Raw genomic sequence first — 22,710 nt, 5'->3', positions numbered from 1 at the left:
ATTTATTTCTTATCTGTCTCCTCTAGCATGCAGAACCATGCTGGCACATAATATTGCTCAAGAATGTTGCTCAAAAATATTTACGAAATGCATTGAAGGAATGGAAGGAAACCATATATTATTATTAATCTGGTATTTTTGGAGAATAATTAAATATATTTAGTTTAAGAGGAATTATTTTGGCTAAATTCCCTAGAAACTTTTGCTAATTAAGAAAATAGTATGTGTAGAATGGCCACCTGATGTGAACAGCGGACTCACTGGAAAAGAGGGCATCTGCCTTCATTCTTTCCCTGATGCTGGGAAAGATAGAGGGTAGAAGGAGAAGAGGGCATCAGAGGATGAGATGGATGGATGGCATCACTGATGCAGTGGACGTGAACTTGGGCAAACTTTGGGAGATGGTGAGGGACGGGGAGGCCTAGTGTGCTGCAGTCCATGGGGTCACAAAGAGTCGGACGTGACTGGGCAACTGAACAACAACATGTTAGAATGATGCAATTTTTGTAAAAATACATGTGTTCTCTCTGTTTATAGGTATGTATATTCCCACAGATATATTCCCACAGGTATAAGAAACATACTGGATAGTCTCATCGAGATGGAATATGGGGTTATGAGTGATTTTTGCCTTATGCTTTTGTATCAGTTCACTCTGAAGATTAGCTTTGACAGCCCTCTCTGATTTGTTCGCAAATTTCATTTCAACCTCCTCTTCACATCCTCTTCTTTTTTCCTACATATAGATCCCTCCCACTCCAGCCTCTGTGCTTGCCCAAGGGGCTCTTTCGTCCAAGAAGGTTTTTGCCTGCCCACCAAGACTCGACTTGTTTAGGGCTGAGCCCTAGGAGAGTTTCCAGGACTTTCCCATTCTAAGTAATCTCTCTTTCTTTGTCAACTCCCTAGATTTTATTCTTAATGCTGTTATGATACTGAATGTTTTCTACTTTGCTGTGCTTTAGCTGTTTATTTTGTATCTTCTCCAAACTTTATGCTCTTTGCAGGCAGAATCCATGTCTTTTTCATCTTGGTATTCCAAACAGCAGCTAAGAATGCTTCGCACCTGCAGCGGTTCAGTAAACCCTTATTGGATTGATAATTCAGTGCATAGATACTTGAGGCCTTCCAGCTCTGTTGTTAAGCTGGTACATACTTTGTTGTTGCTGTTCAGTTGCTCAGTTGTGTCTGACTCTTTGCGACCCAATGAACTGCAGCATGCCAGGCTTCCCTGTCCTTCACTATGTCCTCGAGTTTGCTCAAATCATGTTCAGTAAGTCGATGATGCCATCCAACCATTTCATCCTCTGTTGCCCCCTTCTCTTTTTGCCTTCAATGGATCTTTTCCAATGAGTTGGCTTTTCGAATCAGGTGGCCAAAGTATTGGAGCTTCAGGTTCAGCATCAGTCCTTCCAATGAATATTCAGGGTTTTTTCTTTTAGGATTGACTAATTTCATTTCCTTGCAGTCCAAGGGACTCTCAAGAGTCTTCTCCAGCACTACAGTTCGAAAGCATAAATTCTTCGACCCTCAGCCTTCTTTATGGTCCAACTCTCACATCCGTACATGACTACTGGAAAACCCATAGCTTTGACTATACATTTTTCTGTCAGCAAAATTATATCTGTGCTTTTTAGTATGCTGTCTAGATTTGTCATAGTTTTTCTTCCAAGGAGCAGGCATCTTAGAAATTATCAGTTCAGTTGCTCAGTCATGTCCGACTCTTTGTGACCTCATGGACTCTGATGCCATCCAACCATCTCATCCTCTGTTGTCCCCTTCTCCTCCCGCCTTCAATCTTTCCCAGCATCAGGGTCTTTTCCACTGAGTCAGCTCTTCACATCAGGTGGCCAAGTATTGGAGTTTCAGCGTCAGCATCAGTCCTTCCAATGAATATTCAGGACTGATTTCCTTTAAGATTGACTGTTTGGATCTCCTTGCAGTGCAAGGGACTCTCAAGAATCTTCTCCAACACCACAGTTGAAAAGCATCAATTCTTTGGTGTCAAAAGCACCAGTGTTAAAAATTATAAAACCATTTAAATTCTAAGTAAAGAAAAAGCCATGTGGGAGGTGAATCCTCTATAGAAATATATATTAATGCGTTTTTAACATCTCTGTTATTCTTTAGTATATATAAACAAACTGACTTTATATATTTCTAATAGAGCACTGAATTTTTTCACTCGTGAAGACCCTAGTCTCCATGCTGTAAATAAGTAGAAGTTATATGACCCTATTGTAGTTTTTCATTCTTATCTAGAGAAATTTACATATCTTCTCAGCTCTCCAGCGCCTCTCCATGAAACAAACTCTAGACTCCAGAACTTAAATTGCGAGTTTTTTTTAACAGGTACCAAAAAGCTATGTATTTTCTCTTATCATCCTACCATTATCAAGCATATTCTTTTATATCTTGCCTTCAAAAATGTATCCTTTTTATTGTGAACATTAAAATATTCATTGAAGAAATTTTGAAAAAACTGTAGGGAAAAATAAGACTATTTAGAGGAGAATAAAAAATCACAACTCCTCTCTTTATCACTGTTAACATTATGGTGAACTTCTCTCCAGGCTACTTTAATGCATAAATGTACTTATAAGTTATTAGACTGTATTAGAATGATTGATGTCATGTTGGATATACTCTTTTATATCAGCCTTTACCCTTAGTATATTGTAAACATTTTCTCATTTCAGTGTTTTCATATAATAAAATGTTCTCATAGAGTAACATCAAATGTTTACAGTAGTAGTGGACACCTAGCATAAGTCATGTTATCTCAAGTGTTTTACTTATATTAATCTATTTAATCCTCACAATAACCCTAAAAGGTGGATCTCATTATCCTCATTGTTCAGGTGAAAGGGGTGGGGCTCAAGGAGGTTAAGTGATTTGCTTAGTGACCAACAGACCCTTCTAACTCTTCCCCTGCTCTTTCTGCTATAACACTGTTCTTCCCTGGATTGTTGATGACTGCATAGTGTGACATTAGGTTCAAAATATTGTACCATAATTTATCTAACTCTATTTTCAGATAATTATATTACTTGGTTTTTTGCTATGATTAAATAGCATTTAATATATAGAATAAGTTACTTTTCGTAAGCAAACTGTGTATTTATGTTTATCTACATGTACATTGAATAAAAAGGTCTAACAATTTACAGCAATTACTTTTAAGGAATCAGTTGGAAGGAGAGGAGGAAGTTTTAACTTTTATCTTATTCACTTCTATCTGACTTAAAATATTTTTTCAAATCATAAGTATATATTGTTAATTGAAAACTAATAATAAAAAACCTAATAGTAAAGCACTGTAATGAAGGCTTTTGTATGAGAACATTTGGGGACATACGTTTCTGATTATATTCTTTGGATAAATTTCTAGAAGCATTAATAAGTTAAAAATAGGAGCATTTTAAAGTCTCTTTTAGACATTAAAAAGTTGTTTTCCTGGAAAGATTTTTTACCATCTTATATAAATATTTACCCCAGAAATATACGAGTGCCATTTTCTGCTTTCTGGTTAACTATGGGTATTAACATTCTTTTGTCTTCACCAATTTCACAGATGAAACATTATATTAAATTTTGTTTTAGTCTTTTTTCTTCTGACTACTGAGTGAGGTTGAATCTTTCTATTTCTGAGCCATTTTTAACTTCTTTTATTTTTTTGAGAGTTGTCTAGTCATGTATTTTCCCTTATTTCTATTGGAATACATAGTTGCTTTTTTTTTTTCTTTCTTTTTTTTTGATTTGCCAGAACTCCTTAATTGTTATAAATACAAGAATCTGTCATACATATTGTCAGTATTTTTACCTAACTATAAAAATGCAGTTCTATGCCTATGCTTTCCTTTCAATTTTGTTTATAATATTCTTTTGAAAAAATAGTAGTTATAAATTAACGTAGTTAAGTAGCTAAGTCTGTTCACCCAGTAGGCATAATTCAGTTATTTTTATTTTGAAATTCATATGTACTAGTTATGCAGTTTAAACTGGGGAGAAAGGAACTGAAGCTCAGAAGACTTAAGTAATTTACTGAATGATACGTAGCTAGGAGACAGTAAAGCTTGGATTGAGAATGTTAACTTTTTTTTTTTAATTGTTAAATCTAAATGAGGATGGGAAATCGGGGAACTCACACATTATGTGTGAGCCAAATGTTGAAGGTCGCTACAGAGGGAACAGTGGAGACGACCAGTGACCCGGAGGGTGGGACAGCTGGACCAGAAGTCAGCGTAGAAACGATGAGGTATCGAGAATGGGGAAGAAAAGGTAGAAATGAGATGTGGCCACTGTGACTGGCACCAAAACATTTGAAAAATATTGTCCATAGATGAGTAATAGAATAAGAAGATACATCAGGGAGTGAGGGCAGGAGAGAAATAGGTGAGGGAGATTAAGAGGGACAAACCTCCAGTTGCAAAATAAAGGAATTATATGTATGAAATGTACAGCATGGGGAACATAGTGAGTAATTATATAATATCTTCATATAGTGACAGACGGTAACTAATGAAGGTCACTTTGAAATGCATAGAAAGTTTAAATCACTATGTTATGTGGTGAAAACTGACATAGTGTTATAGGTCAATTAGATCAAAATTGTGGTATGGGGAGGGAGAATTGGATGAAGGTGGTCAACAGGTACAAACTTCCAGTTATAAAATAAGTAAGAACTACAGATGTAATGTACAGCATGGTAAGTAGAATTAACACTGCTGTTTGTTATGTATGAAAGTTGTTAAGAGAGTAAATCCTGCACTATTGTCACAAGGTTAAAAAAAATCATTTTTCTATTTCTCTAATTTTGTATGTATATGTGATTGTCACGCGAATGTGTGTTCCTCGATTCTTTGTCTCGTCACAACAAAGATTTGGAGTGACGGACATTAAAGCCCCCTCGGCGTGTCGCAGCTCTCAGGTCTTGGATAGACCGTGTTATAGCTCTCGGGTCTCAAATGAACCGTGGTATAGCTCTTAAACAAATCAGTGTTACAGCTCAGTGTTACAGCTCTATTTTATTTAGAAGATAGCAGGAAAATCCATCTTCGAGGCGTGAGGGCACGTCGATCTAAAGACATGAGGAGAGCGCCCCAGCGCGCGGGAGAGAGAGAGAGAGAGCTGGCTTTGGCTCCTCTATTTATATGTTTCTCTCTCCCTGGGCCTGTCCTGTGTAAATTGGGCCAGCCAGGAGTGTTGCTTGTTTTACCTGAGTTCCTCACTCCGGTCCTCAGACCTTCTTCTGTTTCATTTTCGAGGGCTTTTCCCTTCCTTATCTGTAGCCACCACCATTTTGGACTCCTTTTCCCTGTTCTACCCACCTAACATGATGATGGATGTTTGCTAAACTTATTGTTCGAATTATTTTGTGGTGTGTGTAAGTCAAATCATTATGGTATATACCTTAAAAGTATACAGTACTATATGTCATTATATCTCAATAAAACTGGGAGGAAAGGTAATAAGAAAAGCAAATTAATTAGTTTTTTAAAAAAGAAAAGAAAATATATCAAGTCAAAAATGAAGTCACAAGAGACAAATTTTATTTGAAAACAAAAAATGTAGTAATCTTAACATAGAACTTTACTGGTCTGATTTATGTGATGTGTGACATTTAATTTTTTCAGATTTCATTTGTTTCTTCTCAGCTGTGATTGCTGCTGGAACATTGCATTTTTTTTTAACCAATTCTTGGCAACCCACTCCAGTTCTCTTGCCTGGAAAATCCCATGGACAGAGGAGCATGGTGGACTACAGTCCACGGGATCGCAAAGAGTCGGACATGACTGAGCGACTTCACTTTCACTGTGCTGCCGAAAGATAAATATTTAAATAACTTTCCTTGAGATGACTAAATAATTGGCTCTTTGCGATCCCGTGGACTGTAGCCCACCAGGCTCCTCAGTCCATGGGATTCTCCAGGCAAGAATACTGGAGTGGGTTGCCATTTCCTTTTCCAAAATAATTGACACAGTACACCAATTCAACTGAGCTTGTAACACAGCAGAACTTTACCAGAAATATCTTCTTGTTTCTGATTGTCATTGGCAAACCGTAGACTAGATACAGAACACTCTTAATTCTAGAAAGGTCATTTCCTGCCACTGAGAGATCAGTTTCAGAAATGCCATTAAAAGTCAGTGAAATCTTGGAGAATTTTCGATGACAGTGAGCAGAAAGCCTATTCATGAAAGCAATTATCTTTATAGACTGCTTTGTCTCTTGATATAATTTAGATGCCCATCCAAGGAAAAGAAGCTTCCAAGAAAGAAGTCATTCTTCTGGCAAAGATGAAACATCCCAACATTGTAACGTTCTTCAATTCATTTCAAGGTTTGACTTCTTATATTCTTAAAGTATTTTAATTAAGTGTCGGCATGTAGATATCCATATAAGATAGGATCCTGAGAACTGTGTATAAATTAATTCTGTGACTGGATTCATTGTCCCATTTACTTAAATTTATTTTTCATCATCTTGATTTATACTCTGCTGAATTTTTGTAGACAGTTTTCCTAAATTTCCTTAAGTTTTCCCACCTGTCTTTAATTTTTACTCCCTCAAATAGTTAATAATGGTCGTCTTAGCTTTGCTGCAATAAGAACTTCCGGTGGCCTACAAGAATACCATCTGTGTCTCACTCATGTTACATGTTGGCTGTGGTTGAGGGGGGTCTTTTTTATGTTTTAATCAAAAAATTAAGAATGTTTTTTGTCCACACCACGTAGCTTATGGGATCTTAGCTGTCCCTAACCAGGAATCTTCCTGACCAGGGCCCGCCTCAGTGAAAGCACCAAGTTCTAACCACTGGTCTCGCCAGGGAATTCCCTGATGGGGATTTTAAAGCTGAAGGAGCAGCTCAGATAGGAAGCAGGCTGTTCTGAACGAAAGGGCAGGACACAGAGCCCACCACGTCCTCACTCTCAGAGCCCTGCTAGCATGTGGCGTGCTTCTTACCGCTCCCATGTGCTCGCGTTCTGGGTGCAAAGCAGACACTCAGCCAACCCTGAGAACGGGCTGATGTGTCCGGGGCCAGTGAGTGGCGCAGTGCAGTCCTCTTTCAGAGAGGCAGCCCAGCCGCTGGCCAGAATAGAGGGGAAACTTGAAGGAAGCAAGCCTTCGCCTCTGTGCACCTGAGTACATTTCTTCTGCCTTCATCCATTACTCGACTCCAGAGGTTAAAAAAAAAGAAAGAAAAAAGCAATGGTCAGAGACCATTCATTCACTTAACAAAAATTTACTGAGTGCTTACTGTATGCATTTTTCTAGGTACCAGGAATACATCTGTGAACAAAGAAAGCAAACAAAAACCCCTGTCCTTTGTGACTCTTACACTGTAGTGGGAAGAGACAGACCGTAAACACAGGCAGCATGTCAGGTGTTTCCAGGCTGTGTTGGGGCTGTATATCCCCACAGTTCACCAGGCACCCAGCACGGGGTAGGGGTAAGGGGGTGGGGCAGTGTGGACTGGAATTCAGAGGTTGGAAGTAGTTCACAGAGCAGGAATGTTACCTAGATATCTTCAAGCACCATCAGGGGTGTATTAATAAAAATAAGTACTTTTTTTTTTTTTTTTTGCTTCACTGTGGCATGTAGGGCCTTAGTTCCCTGACCAGGGATCGAACCCACACCCTTGCAGTGAAAATGCAGTGTCTTAATCACTGGACCTCCAGGGAAGCCCCAGTCAACAAAATTTAAAAGCTATTTTTTGAGCTTCTGCACTCTGCAGGGCACTGTGTTTCTTACAAATCAAACCACTGCATCCAAAATAGCTTTCTGAGCCAACTATAGATTCAATTCATGTATATGTATGGCTGAGTCCCTCTGCTGTTCACCTGAAACTACCGAATCAGCTATATCCCAATAAAAATGCTTTTGGTGTTAAAAATAAATAAAGAAAATTTTAATGATTTGGGGGAGAAAAAAACAACAACAAAAAAAAACCAAAATAGCTGTCTGCGTTTCTTACAAATGAAAACTAGGTACAGCCTCTAAAAGACTGCTCAAGACGCATCTGAGGTCTCTGGGAGTCGACAGTACACATGAGCAGGGAGCCGAGTTGTATCGAGTAACTTTTAAGGGGCAGCCACTGAGTAAGGTGCCCTCTATTCCTGTTCTTTGGTTCCTACAGTGACACCAGACAACAGCCTTCCTTTCCCTCACTCTGTGGGTTATTTCTGTGGCTCTCTCCGTCTGGTAAGTCTCCGCTCGTTGTCAGGCCTTCTCTGAGAGCACAATCCAAGCTACAGTCCCCTGTGCAGGATCTTGCCAGCACTTCGGTACCATGAATGTGTCCACTCATGTACAATGTTAGGAATTGGTCTAATGTTTGTCTCCTTTTGAGACAGGAAACAGAATGGATTCTTTTGCTCACCACTTGCTGCTCAGCATCTGGCACATAGTAGGTGCTCAGGCACATTATTGGAATGACTACTTGGGCTGCCTGGACCATTTAGGAGAGTGGAGTCTGTCCTTACACCATGCGAATTGGACATTTGAGGCTGGTTTACACTGGATACCCTTATCAAATGAGAGGTCATTTTTTACAGCATCAATAATCTTCCCTGACTTTGTTTATGTTTTAAACCTAAAATTTCTTATGACCCCCTCTTCCTTTTCATAACTAGAGCACCCCTGTGTTTAGGAAAACCAGAGCTATTGTGATGCCTTTGTGTCTTGCCTGGCAGATTGTTGGAACTTGAAACACTGAGCTTGTCTGAAAGCCTCAGAGGTCTTGGTAACACCTGGCTGTAGAGAGTATGGGAAAGGCCTTTGTTTATCCTCCAACAGCTCATCTCTAAACAAAAGAGCCGCAGCTCTAGTACATTACATGTTTGTCAATGGAAAGTAGAAGTTTTTTATAAGTTTGAGGCAGCATGAGGAAAATAAGGAGAATGCAGGAAGATTTTAAGGCTAAATTTAAAAAAAATACTTATATATGTATTTATTTGGCTGTGCTAGGTCTTAGTTGCGGCATGTGAACTCTTAGTTGAAGTGTGTGGGTTCTAGTTCCCTGATCAGGAATTGAACCTGGGCCCCCTTCACTGGGAGCTCAGAGTCATAAGCTTCTGGACCACCAGAGAAGTCCCCTTCAGGCTCAGTTAATTCCACTTAAATTCCTTCAGTAAATATTTATCAAGTACCTCCAATAAGCTGAACACAGCCTGGGTCTTGGGGGTAAATCAATGAGCAAAATGGGTCCACATCCCCACACTGCTCTTTTCCGTTGCTGTATAACCAGCGAACAGGAATGTAGTGGCTTAAACAGGCGCTGCCCAATTTCTCTAGCTCTTCCAGAAGCCTGGGCCTGGTTTAGCTGGATTCTCTGCACAGGGTCTCACATAGTTGAAATCAAGATGGTAACTCTGTCTGCAACCTCCCTCACCCGAGGCCTAGAGTTCTCTTCCAGGCTTATGTAGGTTGTTGGGAGGTTTCATTTACTGCACTTGTAAGACTGAGATGTTGGCTTTCTTGCAGACTGTTAACTGGGGGTGGTCGTCTTCTGCTAGAGACCAGCCTCCCTCCCTGTCACGTGGCCCCTGCAACAGGCCCTCTCCAGCATGGTGGCTCTGACTTCTAGATCCAGATTCAAGTGGCGCTTGTGATTAGGTCAAGCCCAGGTGTATAATCTCCTTTTTCTATTAACTCAAAGCCAGCTGCTTAGTAACTTTCATTATATCAGCAAATCCCCTTTGCTATGCAATGTGATATAATGATAGAGTGATATCCCGTATTTACAGGTTCCGTTCTCACTCAAGGGGAGAGAGTTCACAGAGGGTGTGCATTAGGGTCACCTGAGAGTTCTACCTGCTCTTCAGCTGTGGTGTTCACATTCCAGGGGTAAAATGAGGGGTGCTGTGTGCTAAGTTGCTTCAGTCGTGACCGACTCTTTGCGACCCCATGGACTGTAGCCTGCCAGGCTCCTCTGTCTGTGGGATTCTCCAGGCAAGAATACTGGAGTGGGTTGCCATTTCCTCCTCCAGGGGATCTTCCCCACCCAGGGACTGAATCTGTGTCTCTTATGTCTCCTGCATTGGCAGGCAGATTCTTTAACACTAGCGCTAGACAGGCAATAAATGTAAATACAACTATAAGTACCTTATGTAGTTTGTTTTTTAAAATTCTTTTTTAAAGAATATATTTTACTGATATGGCCTCATGGGATCTTAGTTGTAGCCTGCAGGATCTCTTCATTGCAGTATGTGAGCTTTTAGTTGCAGCATTTGGGCGCTAGTTTCCTGACCAGGAATTAAACTCTGGCCCCTTGCGTTGGAAGCTCAGAGTCTTAACCACTGGACCATCCAGGATGTCCCTGATAACCCCTTTAAAGTTGATTTAAGCTACTTGAAAGAAAGAGGTAGCAAATGATAGAATTTGGCAAGAAAAGTCTGACATTTAGTGGATACTCAAATAACTACAGAGCAAAATGCTAGAAAGATTAACAGTTGGTGGCAAGCCTGATTTTGTGCTATTCCTTTATTAAGCTCCTTCCATGTGCCAGGTACAGGGAATGCAAAAGATCCAAGTATGGAGTCTCTCCTCAGGGCACAAACCAGTGGGAGAAACAAACAAGTTAATCGAAGTCCTTAACCTAATAAGAACCCATCTAATAGTTGTTTGGTAATGAAAAAAGCTGATGAAGCAGAAAACCATACAAACTTATTTTAATCTGTAAATGCACAATCATTTGCCAGACTTTTGATGTAAGATCAAAGCCTTGTCTTTGATTATGAATCCACTTACTGGAGTTCTGAGTATTCTTTCTTTTATAGGTGCCCATCATCTGCAATTTATAATTTCCAGTTTCTGTTCTTTAGAGTGGAGTAAGAATACGCAGATACTCTCTCTGTGCACAGTCCTTTGAAAGCTTCCCAATTATTTTCCATTTGTCCCACCCAGCATTTAGCTTAATGATTTTGTTTTCTAAGCTACTCACTTTTACTGGGTCCTTCATGGCATTCAGTGTCATTCTTGTAGAAACAATCATATCTTTTTCCATTCATCTCTCATCACTTTGTATAAAAATTATGATACCAAGTATCAGTTCAGTTCAGTTCAGTTGCTCAGCTGTGTCCGACTCTTTGCTCTTTGCAACACGCCAGGCCTCCCTGTCCATCACCAACTCCTGGAGTTTACTCAAACTCATGTTCATCAAGTCAGTGATGCCCTCCAACCATCTCGTCCTCTGTCGTCCCCTTCTCCTCCTGCCTTCAATCTTTCCCAGCATCAGGGTCTTTTCAAATAGATTTGGGAATGCATGCAGTGATCTTGGTAAGAATCAGTGAGAACAGAGGGAGCATAGTTGAGTCCAGGCACCACCAGGGTAACCTTGAGCAGCAACAGTCATCGAGGGTGCCCAGCAATCTAGTGTGTAGGTCAGGCAGAGGTCAGTTAAAAGAATTTGACTGGGACTTCCCTGATGGTCCAGGTTAAGAATCCACATTGCGATGCAGAGGATGCAGGTTCGATTCCTGGTCGGGGAACTAAGATCCCACATGCTGTGGAGCAACTAAGCCTGTGCACCGCAACTACTAGGGTTGAGCGTTTTGGAGCCCATGTGCCCCAACTAGAGCGTCCATGGGCCACAGTGAAATTCCAAGTGCTGCAGCTAAGACCTGACTCAGCCAAATACATAAATAAAACATTAAAAAAAGAGTGTCACCAGTACTCAACAGTATAAATAAAAGTTTCTACTTGAAGTGAAGGGTCTGGTCATTCTTTTAGCGGTGTTGAAAAAGATTCACAGCTGTTGTGTTATAGCCCATTTCCAGTCTCACATTTATTAAAAATAATTGCTCACATTTATTGAACTCTCATTATGGGCAGGTATTGTTCTAAATATGTGACATGGATTAACTCATTTAAAAGATGAAGTGAACAAAGATAAGGCGATCCCAAGAGGAGTGTCTACATTATTATCTCCATCTGACAGATGAGAAAATGAAGCTCAGAAAAATTAAAATAACTTGCCCAGAGTCACAGAGCTAAGAAATTTAAGTGGTGAAGTGGGATTAGAGCCCAGTCCATCTTGATTCTACAGCCAGTTTTTTGCTATTATATTCTGCATTTTTCTGTTGCATTCTCCACCTTCTAGAACTTGAAAGGCAAGTAATTAGTAAATATTTGAAACCTATCCAGCATCAAATGAGGCCTTTTTTTACAGAGAACAACAGACTGTTTATTGTGATGGAGTATTGTGATGGCGGGGATCTCATGAAAAGGATCAGAAGACAACGGGGAGTGTTATTTAGTGAAGATCAGGTATAAACTCTTCCAATTTCCCTGTTCATTTATATTAGGGATTAAATTTATAATTTCATAAATAATAGACTATGTTTATATGAAGCATGATTGGTAAAAGTAACGGCTTAGTTTTTTTTTTACAATGTCAGTATTCATTTATTTTTTCTTTTTCTTTTTGTCTTTTAAATTATTAAAAGTATGATAAAACATTTATAGGAGACTTGGAAAATACAGGGCAAAGTTACATATGGTCCTTCTATATATTATTAATACAATTATTTTTTAAATAGATACATTAAGATTTTTATTGGGAGTTTCAATATCAAACTCTCAAAAATTTATAGAATGAATATACGTAAAAGTGGAAGGATATGGTAGACCTTAAAAGCATCACGAACCAATTCAACATAATTAAGATTTATACAATTTTCACACAATAGTAGGATACAAATTCTGTTCAAGTTCCCATAGACCATAAACTAGGAGACCATGGGAATAGATCCAGGGACATAAAACAAGGTGAAGAAATTTCATGGTCTAAAGGCATTGAAATCATACAGAGTCTGTTATCACTGTGGAATCCTGTTAGAAATCAATATCAAAAGATATTTGAAAATAACCCACATATTTTCAAGGGCAGTCTGACATTTACCAAGAGAGATCTTCAACTTAGCCATCAAAGGCCTCAGTAAAGTTAGAAGACTGAGAAACCAGAGGGTGACTGCAGAGAAAAAAGCTTTAAATGAGAAATTAACCTAGCCTAGTGACATTGTACAGGAGACAGGGATCAAGACCATCTTCATGGAAAAGAAATGCAAAAAAGCAAAATGGCTGTCTGAGGAGGCCTTACAAATAACTGTGAAAAGAAGAGAAGTGAAAAGCAAAGGAGAAAAGGAAAGATATAAGCATCTGAATGCAGAGTTCCAAAGAATAGCAAGGATAGATAAGAAAGCCTTCCTCAGTGATGAATGCAAAGAAATAGAGGGAAAGAACAGAATGGGAAAGACTAGAGATCTCTTCAAGAAAATTAGAGATACCAAGGGAACATTTCATGCAGAGATGGGCTCGATAAAGGACAGAAATGGTATGGACCTAACAGAAGCAGACGATATTAAGAAGAGGTGGCAAGAATACACAGAAGAACTGTACAAAAAAGATCTTCACGACCCATCTGAGTGATGGTGTACTCATCTAGAGCCAGACATCCTGGAATGTGAAGTCAAGTGGGCCTTAGAAAACATCACTACGAACAAAGCTAGTGGAGGTGATGGAATTTCAGTTGAGCTATTTCAAATCCTGAAAGATGATGCTGTGAAAGTGCTGCACCCTATATGCCAGCCAATTTGGAAAACTCAGCAGTGGCCACAGGACTGGAAAAGGTCAGTTTTCATTCCAATCCCAAAGAAAGACAATGCCAAAGAATGCTCAAACTACCGCACAATTGCACTCATTTCACATGCTAGTAAAGTAATGCTCAAAATTCTCCAAGCCAGGCTTCAGCAATACGTGAACCGTGAACTTCCTGATGTTCAAGCTGGTTTTCGAAAAGGCAGAGGAGCCAGAGACCAAATCGCCAACATGCGCTGGATCATGGAAAAAACAAGAGAGTTCCAGAAGAACATCTGTTTCTGCTTTATTGACTATGCCAAAACCTTTGACTGTGTGGATCACAATAAACTGTGCTAAATTCTGAGAGAGATAGGAATACCAGACCACCTGACCTGCCTCTTGAGAAATCTGTGTGCAGGTCAGGAAGCAACAGTTAGAACTGGACATGGAACAGACTGGTTCCAAATAGGAAAAGGAGTACGTCAAGGCTGTATATTGTCACCCTGCTTATTTAACTTCTATGCAGAGTACATCATGAGAAACGCTGGACTGGAAGAAACACAGCTGGAATCAAGATTGCCGGGAGAAATCTCAATCACCTCAGATATGCAGATGACACCACCCTTATGGCAGAAAGTGAAGAGGAACTAAAAAGCCTCTTGATGAAAGTGAAAGAGGAGAGTAAAAAAGTTGGCTTAAAGCTCAACATTCAGAAAACGAAGATCATGGCATCTGATCGCATCACTTCATGGCAAATAGATGGGTACAGTGGAAACAGTGTCAGACTTTATTTTCTGGGCTCCAAAATCACTGCAGATGGTGACTGCAGCCATGAAATTAAAAGATGCTTACTCCTTGGAAGGGTTATGACCAACCTAGATAGCGTATTCAAAAGCAGAGACATTACTTTGCCAACAAAGGTCCGTCTAGTCAAGGCTATGGTTTTTCCTGTGGTCATGTATGGATGTGAGAGTTGGACTGTGAAGAAAGCTGAGTGCCAAAGAGTTGATGGTTTTGAACTGAGGTGTTGGAGAAGACTCTTGAGAGTCCCTTGGACTGCAAGGAGATCCAACCAGTCCATCCTAAAGGAGATCAGTCCTGGGTGTTCATTGGAAGGACTGATGCTGAAGCTGAAACTCCAATACTTTGGCCACCTCATGCGAAGAGTTGACTCATTGGAAAAGACTCTGATGCTGGGAGGGATTGAGGGCAGGAGAAGGGGACGACAAAGGATGAGATGGCTGGACGGCATCACCGACTCGATGATGAGTTTGAGTGAACTCCGGGAGTTGGTAATGGACAGGGAGGCCTGGTGTGCTGCGATACATGGGGTTGTGAAGAGTCAGACATGACTGAGCGACAGAACTGAACTGAACTGAAAACATGTTTGCATTTGAACTTAAATTGAATCTCTGTTTGGGAGTGAACTTTGCTTGAGAAAGGACAGTATCTTATTTTTGGACAATCTCATGTAGGATGCCCCTGAGATGGATCTTAATGGGTAAAAAAAAAGTGAATGAGAATGTTCCTTAGCCACTTCAAATGTGATGTATTTATAGCTTCACTCATCTTCCTTTTACCAGTGAGTACGCTGTTTTAAAATAGATTTCCCACTTTGCCGGGGAAGATAGAAGCTCTTTTTAGCAATGGCTATTTAGTTTCTTTGGTTATTAAGAGAGAGAAGAGAAATGGGAAGAGTAATGGCCTCAAATCTGATTTGCTCTGAGCACAAACACATGTTTCTTCTGTACACTGAGCATCCTCTGATACCTTCTTGGAACTTTTATTCATGAAGGAGACAGGTGTTTGTAGTGGGGAAGAACTGGACTCCCGGCCTGTGTGATTGAAGGGAAAGGCCTCGGCCACAGCAGGACATAAGAATGGCCTGCCAGCTTTCTTCAAACCCTTTGTTTCTCTGTTCTCTTTTAGGACACAACTGAGCATCTTCACTTTCACTTTTCACTTTCATGTATTGGAGAAGGAAATGGCAACCCACTCCAGTGTTCTTGCCTGGAGAATCCCAGGGACGGGGGAGCCTGTTGGGCTGCCGTCTATGGGGTCGCACAGAGTCGGACACGACTGAAGCAACTTAGCAGCAGCAGCTGCAGCAGGAATATTTATTCTTTAATCATTCATACATTCACGACATTGAACTTTAAATCAAAGAGGAAATTGTCTGAGTTCTTAAATGCTGCTGCTGCTGCTGCTAAGTCGCTTCAGTCGTGTCCGACTCTGTGCAACCCCATAGACGGCAGCCCACCAGTTGTGTCTGACTCTTAGTGACCCCCATGGACTGCAGCCTACCAGGCTCCTCCGTCCATGGGATTCTCCAGGCAAGAGCACTGGAGTGGGTTGCTATTCCATTCTCTGCAATATCCCTAACCTCTGTAAATTTAATCAAGCATTCTCCGTATGCTCATTGACATTATATATTAAATTCTATAGTTGTAGAAACTCTCCTTTCTTCTTATCTGGGTATTATTTTGCCACATTTAATAAAAATACTTTACGTAAGTTTGAATTACATTTCCCATGGTTGAGAAAGAACTAAAATTACAACTGATGGATTTTCCTGGTGGTCCAGTGGTTAAGATTCTTCACTTCCAGTGCAGGGGACAAGTTCCCTGGTTGGTGAACTAAGGACTTCCCTTGTGGCTCAGACAGTAAAGAATCTGCCTGCAATGTGGGAGACCCAGATTCGATCCCTGGGTTTAGGAAGATCCCCTGGAGAAAGGAATGGCTACCCACTCCAGTATTTTTGCCTGAAGAATCCCCCAGGACAAAGGATCCTGGCATGGGATCCAGTCCATGGGATCGCAAAGAGTCGGACACAACTAAAGCGACTTAACACACATGCCCTGGGCACTCAGATTCCACATGCTGCACAGCACAGCCCCCCCAAAAAAAATTACAAGTGAATCTTAGTATCTGGAATATAGTTTTTTCACTCAATTGTTTTCCTCTCTCTGTTTTGGTGGACAAAGAACCATTGAAAGTTTAGAATTGTTTAAATAAATCTCTGTAGGCATCTGAGTGCAAGCATGTATGCCTAGTTGTGTTTTCCTACTCCAGGGGACCTTCCAGACCCAGGGATTGAACCTGTGTCTCCTGAATGGGTAGGCACATTCTTTACCACTGCACCACCTGAGAAGCTGTCTACAGTGGCTCAGTGGTGAAGAATCTACCTTCCCGGTTCGATCCCTGGGTCAGGAAGATCCCTTGGAGAAGGGCATGGTGACTCACTCTAGTATTCTTTCTTTGAGAAGCCCATGGACAGAGATGCCTGCAGGGCTACAGTCCATGGGGTGGCAAAGAGTTAGACATGACTGAAGTGACTTAGCAGCAGCAGAACAGTTTAATAAAAAGACTCATGGTCCACTAAGGTAAAATAAAATGACAACTAAGAAATAAACCATATCTAAGAAATAAAATTCAGCCCCCTGCATTTTGGGAGTGCAGTCTTAGCCACTGGACCACCAGGAAAGTCCCCAGTTTCTCTTTTTCTGTATGCAGTATTCCTTTTCATACCAACATGTTTGGATTGCCTTTTCGCACTTCGTTTTTCCAGCTGTAAGGAGAACATAGGATGGGATGATGGTATATCTATTCACTTCATTCGCGTAACCACACACACAAATGTATTATTTCTCTCTTCGTGCATGTTATCACTGAAGGTAGTTCAGTGATCAGCAGACTGCTCACTGGTTTTGTTTCGTGTTCCCTCTACAGATTCTGAGTTGGTTTGTACAGATTTCTCTAGGACTGAAACATATTCACGACAGGAAGGTTTTACACAGGGACATAAAAACACAGGTAACAGCTCAGAGACAAAATCAAGAAGAATAGATCTTTTATTTTCTTGAAATATTTCCAACAACATAGACTTTTCTCCACTTTATAGAACATTTTTCTTAGCAAGAACGGAATGGTTGCAAAGCTTGGGGACTTTGGTATTGCAAGGGTCTTGAACAAGTAAGTACTTTTAAAAATCATTTTTCCTTCTGTTCATAACAGCCAAAATATGTATTTTTAGGTATCAAGAATTAAGAAGATATTAAGAGCTTGGTTTCTCAATAATTTTGGATAATTGTTTATATAAGTATGTTAAAGTATTCAGATGGTACATTGAGATTAAAATTTGCGAGACATATCTTGGCATAGTAGAAATGTTGGCAATGCTGTATAGTGTGATATAAGCTGGTCAAATGAGATGTGACTGAAATGTATGTAAAGTTAGTGAGCATTTTGTGAAACAGGAAAATTAACACCTGCTTAGGAGAGTATATTGATGCAACTGTTTCAAAAGACAGTTTGTTGGTAATAAATGCCAAGAGATTTTAAATGTTCTGAGAATTTGTCCTAAGGGAATAATTTGAAATTTGGAATAGTTTAAATGCCTAAAAATGGGGAAATAGCTAAATTTTATAAAACTTGGCACAGTCATGTACCTGAATATTGTTTAGCCACTGAATTTATGATTTTGAAGACTTTTTGATAATGTGAGAACAAACTTTGTTGTATTAAATTTAAAATTTTAAAAACAAGAATTATGAATTTCAAATACACTATAATCACAGCTATGTGGAAAGTATGCATGGAAAAAAGACAAGAAGGAAATACATCAGAATTTTAGCACTAGTTGTTTGAGGGTAGTAAGATTCTTGGTATTTTTTTTCTTTATTCACTTTTCCATTTTCCAAATTTTAAATCATGAGAGTGCGTTGCTTTCGTTATTGGAATGAGGGAAATTTTTACATGTGAGAGTTTGAAAAATAACAATGGTACCTTTTTGTGCAGTCTTTAAGCCATAAGTTTTTTTTTTTTATTGTGTAGAGTTTGGGTAAATGAATTATAAGCTTAAAATCAATTAATTTTATTACTACACTATTAATATACTATATTTTAATAATAATGATGCTTTATTTTCATATATGAATACATCAAATTTTGTGTTACTTTTTATACATTTTTCTTACATGTATGTGTATGTCTTAAGCCTTTCCTTACTTCAGTAACACACTATGTTATTTTATTGTTTAATATAACTTTGCTAGTACCATGGAACTTGCTAGAACTTGCATTGGAACACCATACTACCTGTCCCCAGAGATCTGTCAGAATAAACCCTACAACAATAAAACGTGAGTTGCTGGCTTTTGGTTTGAAAGTCTTAGTAAAATCTTATGGATTCTTTCTTATGGTGCTTTGTAATTTCCTTTTCTTCACCTGTGAAATGAGAATCGCTGTGACTGCCTCTGACCACTTCAGTGTTTCCTAAAGCTTTCACATTTATGTAGAAAAGAGATATGTCTCTTCCTCTGATGATAGAAGTGGTAGAGTAGCCTTGAGGATTGAGGTCACTGTGATGTGCATCTTTGTACTTGATTCTCAGGCTTTCTGAGCACTGTTGAGCCTGTTGCAGCAAAGTGTTGTGGATGGGTCAGGTGGAAGGTCGGTGACACAGCGCAGGTTTCGGAGCCAGAAATCCTGACCCTGACTTGGTCAGCGACTTGAGCAAGTCAGTCAGTCTCTGCGGGTCTCAGTTCCCCTGTCTTCAACAAAGCTGTTGGCTAGGTGATTGTTAAGGCATCTTCTAGCTTTAAAGATCAACAAGCTTTGACGTTTGTGGTACTAGAGCCTACTGTTTAGGAGTAATATTAATACAGTTTGTGAAAGTGTTTGTCGCTCAGTCACATTCGACTCTTTGCGACCCATTGCCTGTAGACTGCCAGGCTCCTCTCTCCATGAAATTCTCCAGGCAAGAATGCTGGTGTGGGTTGCCATTCCCTCCTCCAGGGGATCTTCCTGACCCAGGGATTGAACCCACATCTCTTGCATTTGCTGGTGGGTTCTTTACCACTAGCTCCACAGGAAGCCTTAATATTAATATACACAGTGATAAAAGATAAAGCCAAGATAGTCTTTACTTCTATGGAGGAGAAGGAAAACATTTCACTTTTCAAAGCTATCTTCCAGTTGAACTCATTGGCATTGCAGGAAGACCAAGTTCCTTTGTGGAGTTCATTGTCTATTTGTTTAGAAAAGTACCCAAGTGATATTTGACTGACTTTGAAAGAGGTAAATGAAAAGCCAAGCCCTAAAGAAGAGTGGTGAACATTTCTCCGCATAGTAGAATGGGCATTTTTTGGAAGATATCCTCTGACCTAGAGAAGGAGGTTGGCCTCAAGCTGACCAGAAATGCAGCTGGTGTAGCCAGGGTGGAAGGACAGGCTTTCGAGAGCAGAGCGCACTCAGTGCTGCAAAGAGAGACCCCTGGCTCAGCAGCATTGTTTTGTTGCCTTGCACTACTTTTTAAGCATCTAAGTCAACATTTAAATATGTTGATTTGATGCTTTGAACAATTGGAAGATCCTAGCAATAAATCATTACCAGTTACGTAATGCACAGCAAGCCAAATGCTGAAACACTGCGGTTTGCAGCAGAGGAAGAAAGGGTTTATACACAAGGCAGCCAGATGAGGAGACTGGAGAACAGGTCTCAGATCTGCCTCCCTGCCGGCGAGGGATTTGAGATATTTATGGGATGAAGAAGCAGCATGGTCTTAGGCAGGCTTCCCTGGTGGCTCGGTGGTGAAGAATCCGCCTGCAATGCAGGATGGTCTTAGGCATGGGGAAAGGGGATTGGAGGTGAGGTAACTGGTGTTCTATGCAGACATAGCTGAGTTTCATGCATCTTCATAAGATGCATGTTCAAAAATGGAAATGTTTAGCGTGATCTGAGAGGGGATTTGTTTTGGCCCTCTGAGGTCAAAGGTCATTTATTGGACACCTGCACAGGCCTAGTTTTAGTACATTTTAAGTTCACTGAGTACCAGATATTCTGTTTATTACTTAATCTAACTTTGGTTCTGTCTATGAGTTTGAGTGAACTCCGGGAGTTGATGATGGACAGGGAGGCCTGGCATGCTGCAATTCATAGGGTCGCAAAGAGACGGACATGACTGAGAGACTGAACTGAACTGAACTGAACTGATAGCCTTGAGTAGAGCGTTCCTTTCTAAATCAACCAAATGTTACCTGTTGAATCAAGTAATCCACATTTGAGTTCTTCCTCCCTCCTCCAAATTGCTCAAAATTCCATATGCACACACATTTTCTTTGAACTCATCACAGGAAGTTAAAGTAAGTATTGAGCCATCAGATTGTAGCAAAGCTTGTGTGCCTTTTCTCTGCTGGAAATCTGACAAGCTACAATTTTTTCTCTAGTCTTAGTAAGGGTAAGAATTGATAATGTACTGAAAGCATTTGTGAAAACTTGTCACCCTAGATAAAATTGTAAAGATACACAAATATAATTGACTGTAAGGATAAAAGTTTAAATTGAGAGTTATCCATAATTCTTGGCTTATAAACTCTTATCTTACCCAGGGATATTTGGTCTCTTGGCTGTGTCTTATATGAGCTCTGCACACTCAGACACCCTGTAAGTATATTAATCATCAGATTATCTTGAGTTATTGAAAAGTATATAAATGAAAATAACCTCTGAAAGAAAAAGGTTTTTTTAATATAAATTTATTTATTTTAATTGGAGGTTAATTACTTTATAATACTGTGTTTGTTTGCCATACATCAACATGAATCTGCCACAGGTATACACGTGTTCCCCATCCTGAACCCCCTTCCCTCCTCCCTCCCCGTACCATCTCTCTGGGTCGTCCCAGTGACAGCAAAAGAGACACAGATGTATAGAACAGTCTTTTGTTTGGTTTTATTAGATTGTTAAAAATTATATGAACAAGATATTAACAAGAATGGTAGCTCCATATATACCAACATGGGACAATATCCAAGCTATATTATTAAGTACAAAATCCAAGTTGAAGAATAGTGCATAGAGCATGAAAAAAGTGTTAGTCACTCAGTCGTGTCTGACACTTTGTGATCCCAGGCTCCTCTGTCATTTAAAAAAGCAAGAGATAAAATTTCATATCGTATGATCTCAACTTGGTAAAATAAGTAGTATTTTTTAAACGACTAGAAGAAAATATATCTCTGGGTGGTGGAATTGTATGTATTTTCCCTGTTAACAATTTCCTATACCTTCTAGTTTTGGGAAACGAGTAAACATTTTGATAATAAAGAAACTAAAAAGCCCCTTGTTTTAAGTAATATGATGTTTCATTGAGTAACTGCCTACATATTGATGGAAACAATTCAGGGCAGACCATGGTACTCTTAAGGAAAGCTTTTAACATTGTTTTGTTTCTCAAAGTTATTTTACTTTTTAAAAATTAAAAATATTTTAAATGCCTTGTCTTATAGTTCAGTTGGTAAAAAAAATTCCCCTGTAGTACAAGAGACCCCAGTTTGATTCCTGGGTCAGAAAGATCTGCTGGAGAAGGGGTAGGCTACCCACTCCAGTATTCGTGGGCTTCTCTTCTGGCTCAGCTGGTAAAGAATCTGCCTGCAATGTGGGAGACCTGGGTTCAGTCCCTGGGTTGGGAAGATCCCCTAGAGAAGGGAAAGGCTACCCACTCCAACTATTCTTGCCTGGAGAGTTCCGTGGACAGAGGAGCCTGGCGGGCTACAGTCTATGTGGTTGCAGAGAGTCAGACACAGACTGAGCGACTTTCACTTCACTCCCTCCTCTTTTTTTAATTTCTTTATTTTCGGGGTTTATTTATTTACTTACTTGACTGTGTCAAGTCTTAAGTTGTGGCTTGAAGGATCTTTCATTGCACAGACTCTCTAGTTGTGGCAGGAGGGCTCAGCAGTTGCCCCATGCAGGCTTAGTCCCTCCGTGGCACATGGAATCTTAGTTCCCCGGCCAGGGAGCAAACCCATGTCCCCTGCATTGCAGGACGGGTTCTTAACCATTGGACCACCAGGGAAGTCCCTCTTGGTATTCCTTTAAATATGCGCGTTGAATTTTTCTCTGACTTAGTATCACCATTCCTTGTCCTTTCAGTTTGAGGGTAACAACTTACAGCAGCTGGTTCTGAAGATTTGTCAAGCTCGTGTTCCTCCGATATCGCCAAGGTTTTCCCGTGACCTACAGTTCTTAATATCCCAGCTCTTTGAAGTATCTCCCCGAGATCGGCCATCCATCAATTCCATTTTGAAAAGGCCCTTTTTAGAGAATCTTATTGCCAAATACTTGACACCCGAG

The 22,710-nt window shown here is 40.0% G+C and overlaps 1 protein-coding gene across 5 annotated transcripts in view; it reads left to right on the top strand.

Moving 5' to 3' along the window:
- NEK5 (NIMA related kinase 5) overlaps positions 1-22,710 on the top strand; it is a 66,732-nt gene that overhangs the window by 5,827 nt on the left and 38,195 nt on the right. For all 5 annotated transcript variants that reach the window (XM_042254769.2, XM_027973579.3, XM_027973577.3 and 2 more), the window contains exons 3-9: positions 6,243-6,339; positions 12,170-12,267; positions 17,308-17,391; positions 17,480-17,550; positions 18,633-18,719; positions 20,967-21,021; positions 22,510-22,710. In XM_042254769.2, coding sequence (XP_042110703.1) covers positions 6,243-6,339; positions 12,170-12,267; positions 17,308-17,391; positions 17,480-17,550; positions 18,633-18,719; positions 20,967-21,021; positions 22,510-22,710 — 693 coding nt within the window. The remainder of the gene's footprint in view (positions 1-6,242; positions 6,340-12,169; positions 12,268-17,307; positions 17,392-17,479; positions 17,551-18,632; positions 18,720-20,966; positions 21,022-22,509) is intronic.

The sequence above is a fragment of the Ovis aries genome, chromosome 10 (genome assembly GCF_016772045.2).
Source record: "Ovis aries strain OAR_USU_Benz2616 breed Rambouillet chromosome 10, ARS-UI_Ramb_v3.0, whole genome shotgun sequence".
NCBI lineage: Eukaryota > Metazoa > Chordata > Mammalia > Artiodactyla > Bovidae > Ovis > Ovis aries.
This window is presented reverse-complemented; position numbering and strand designations above follow the sequence as displayed.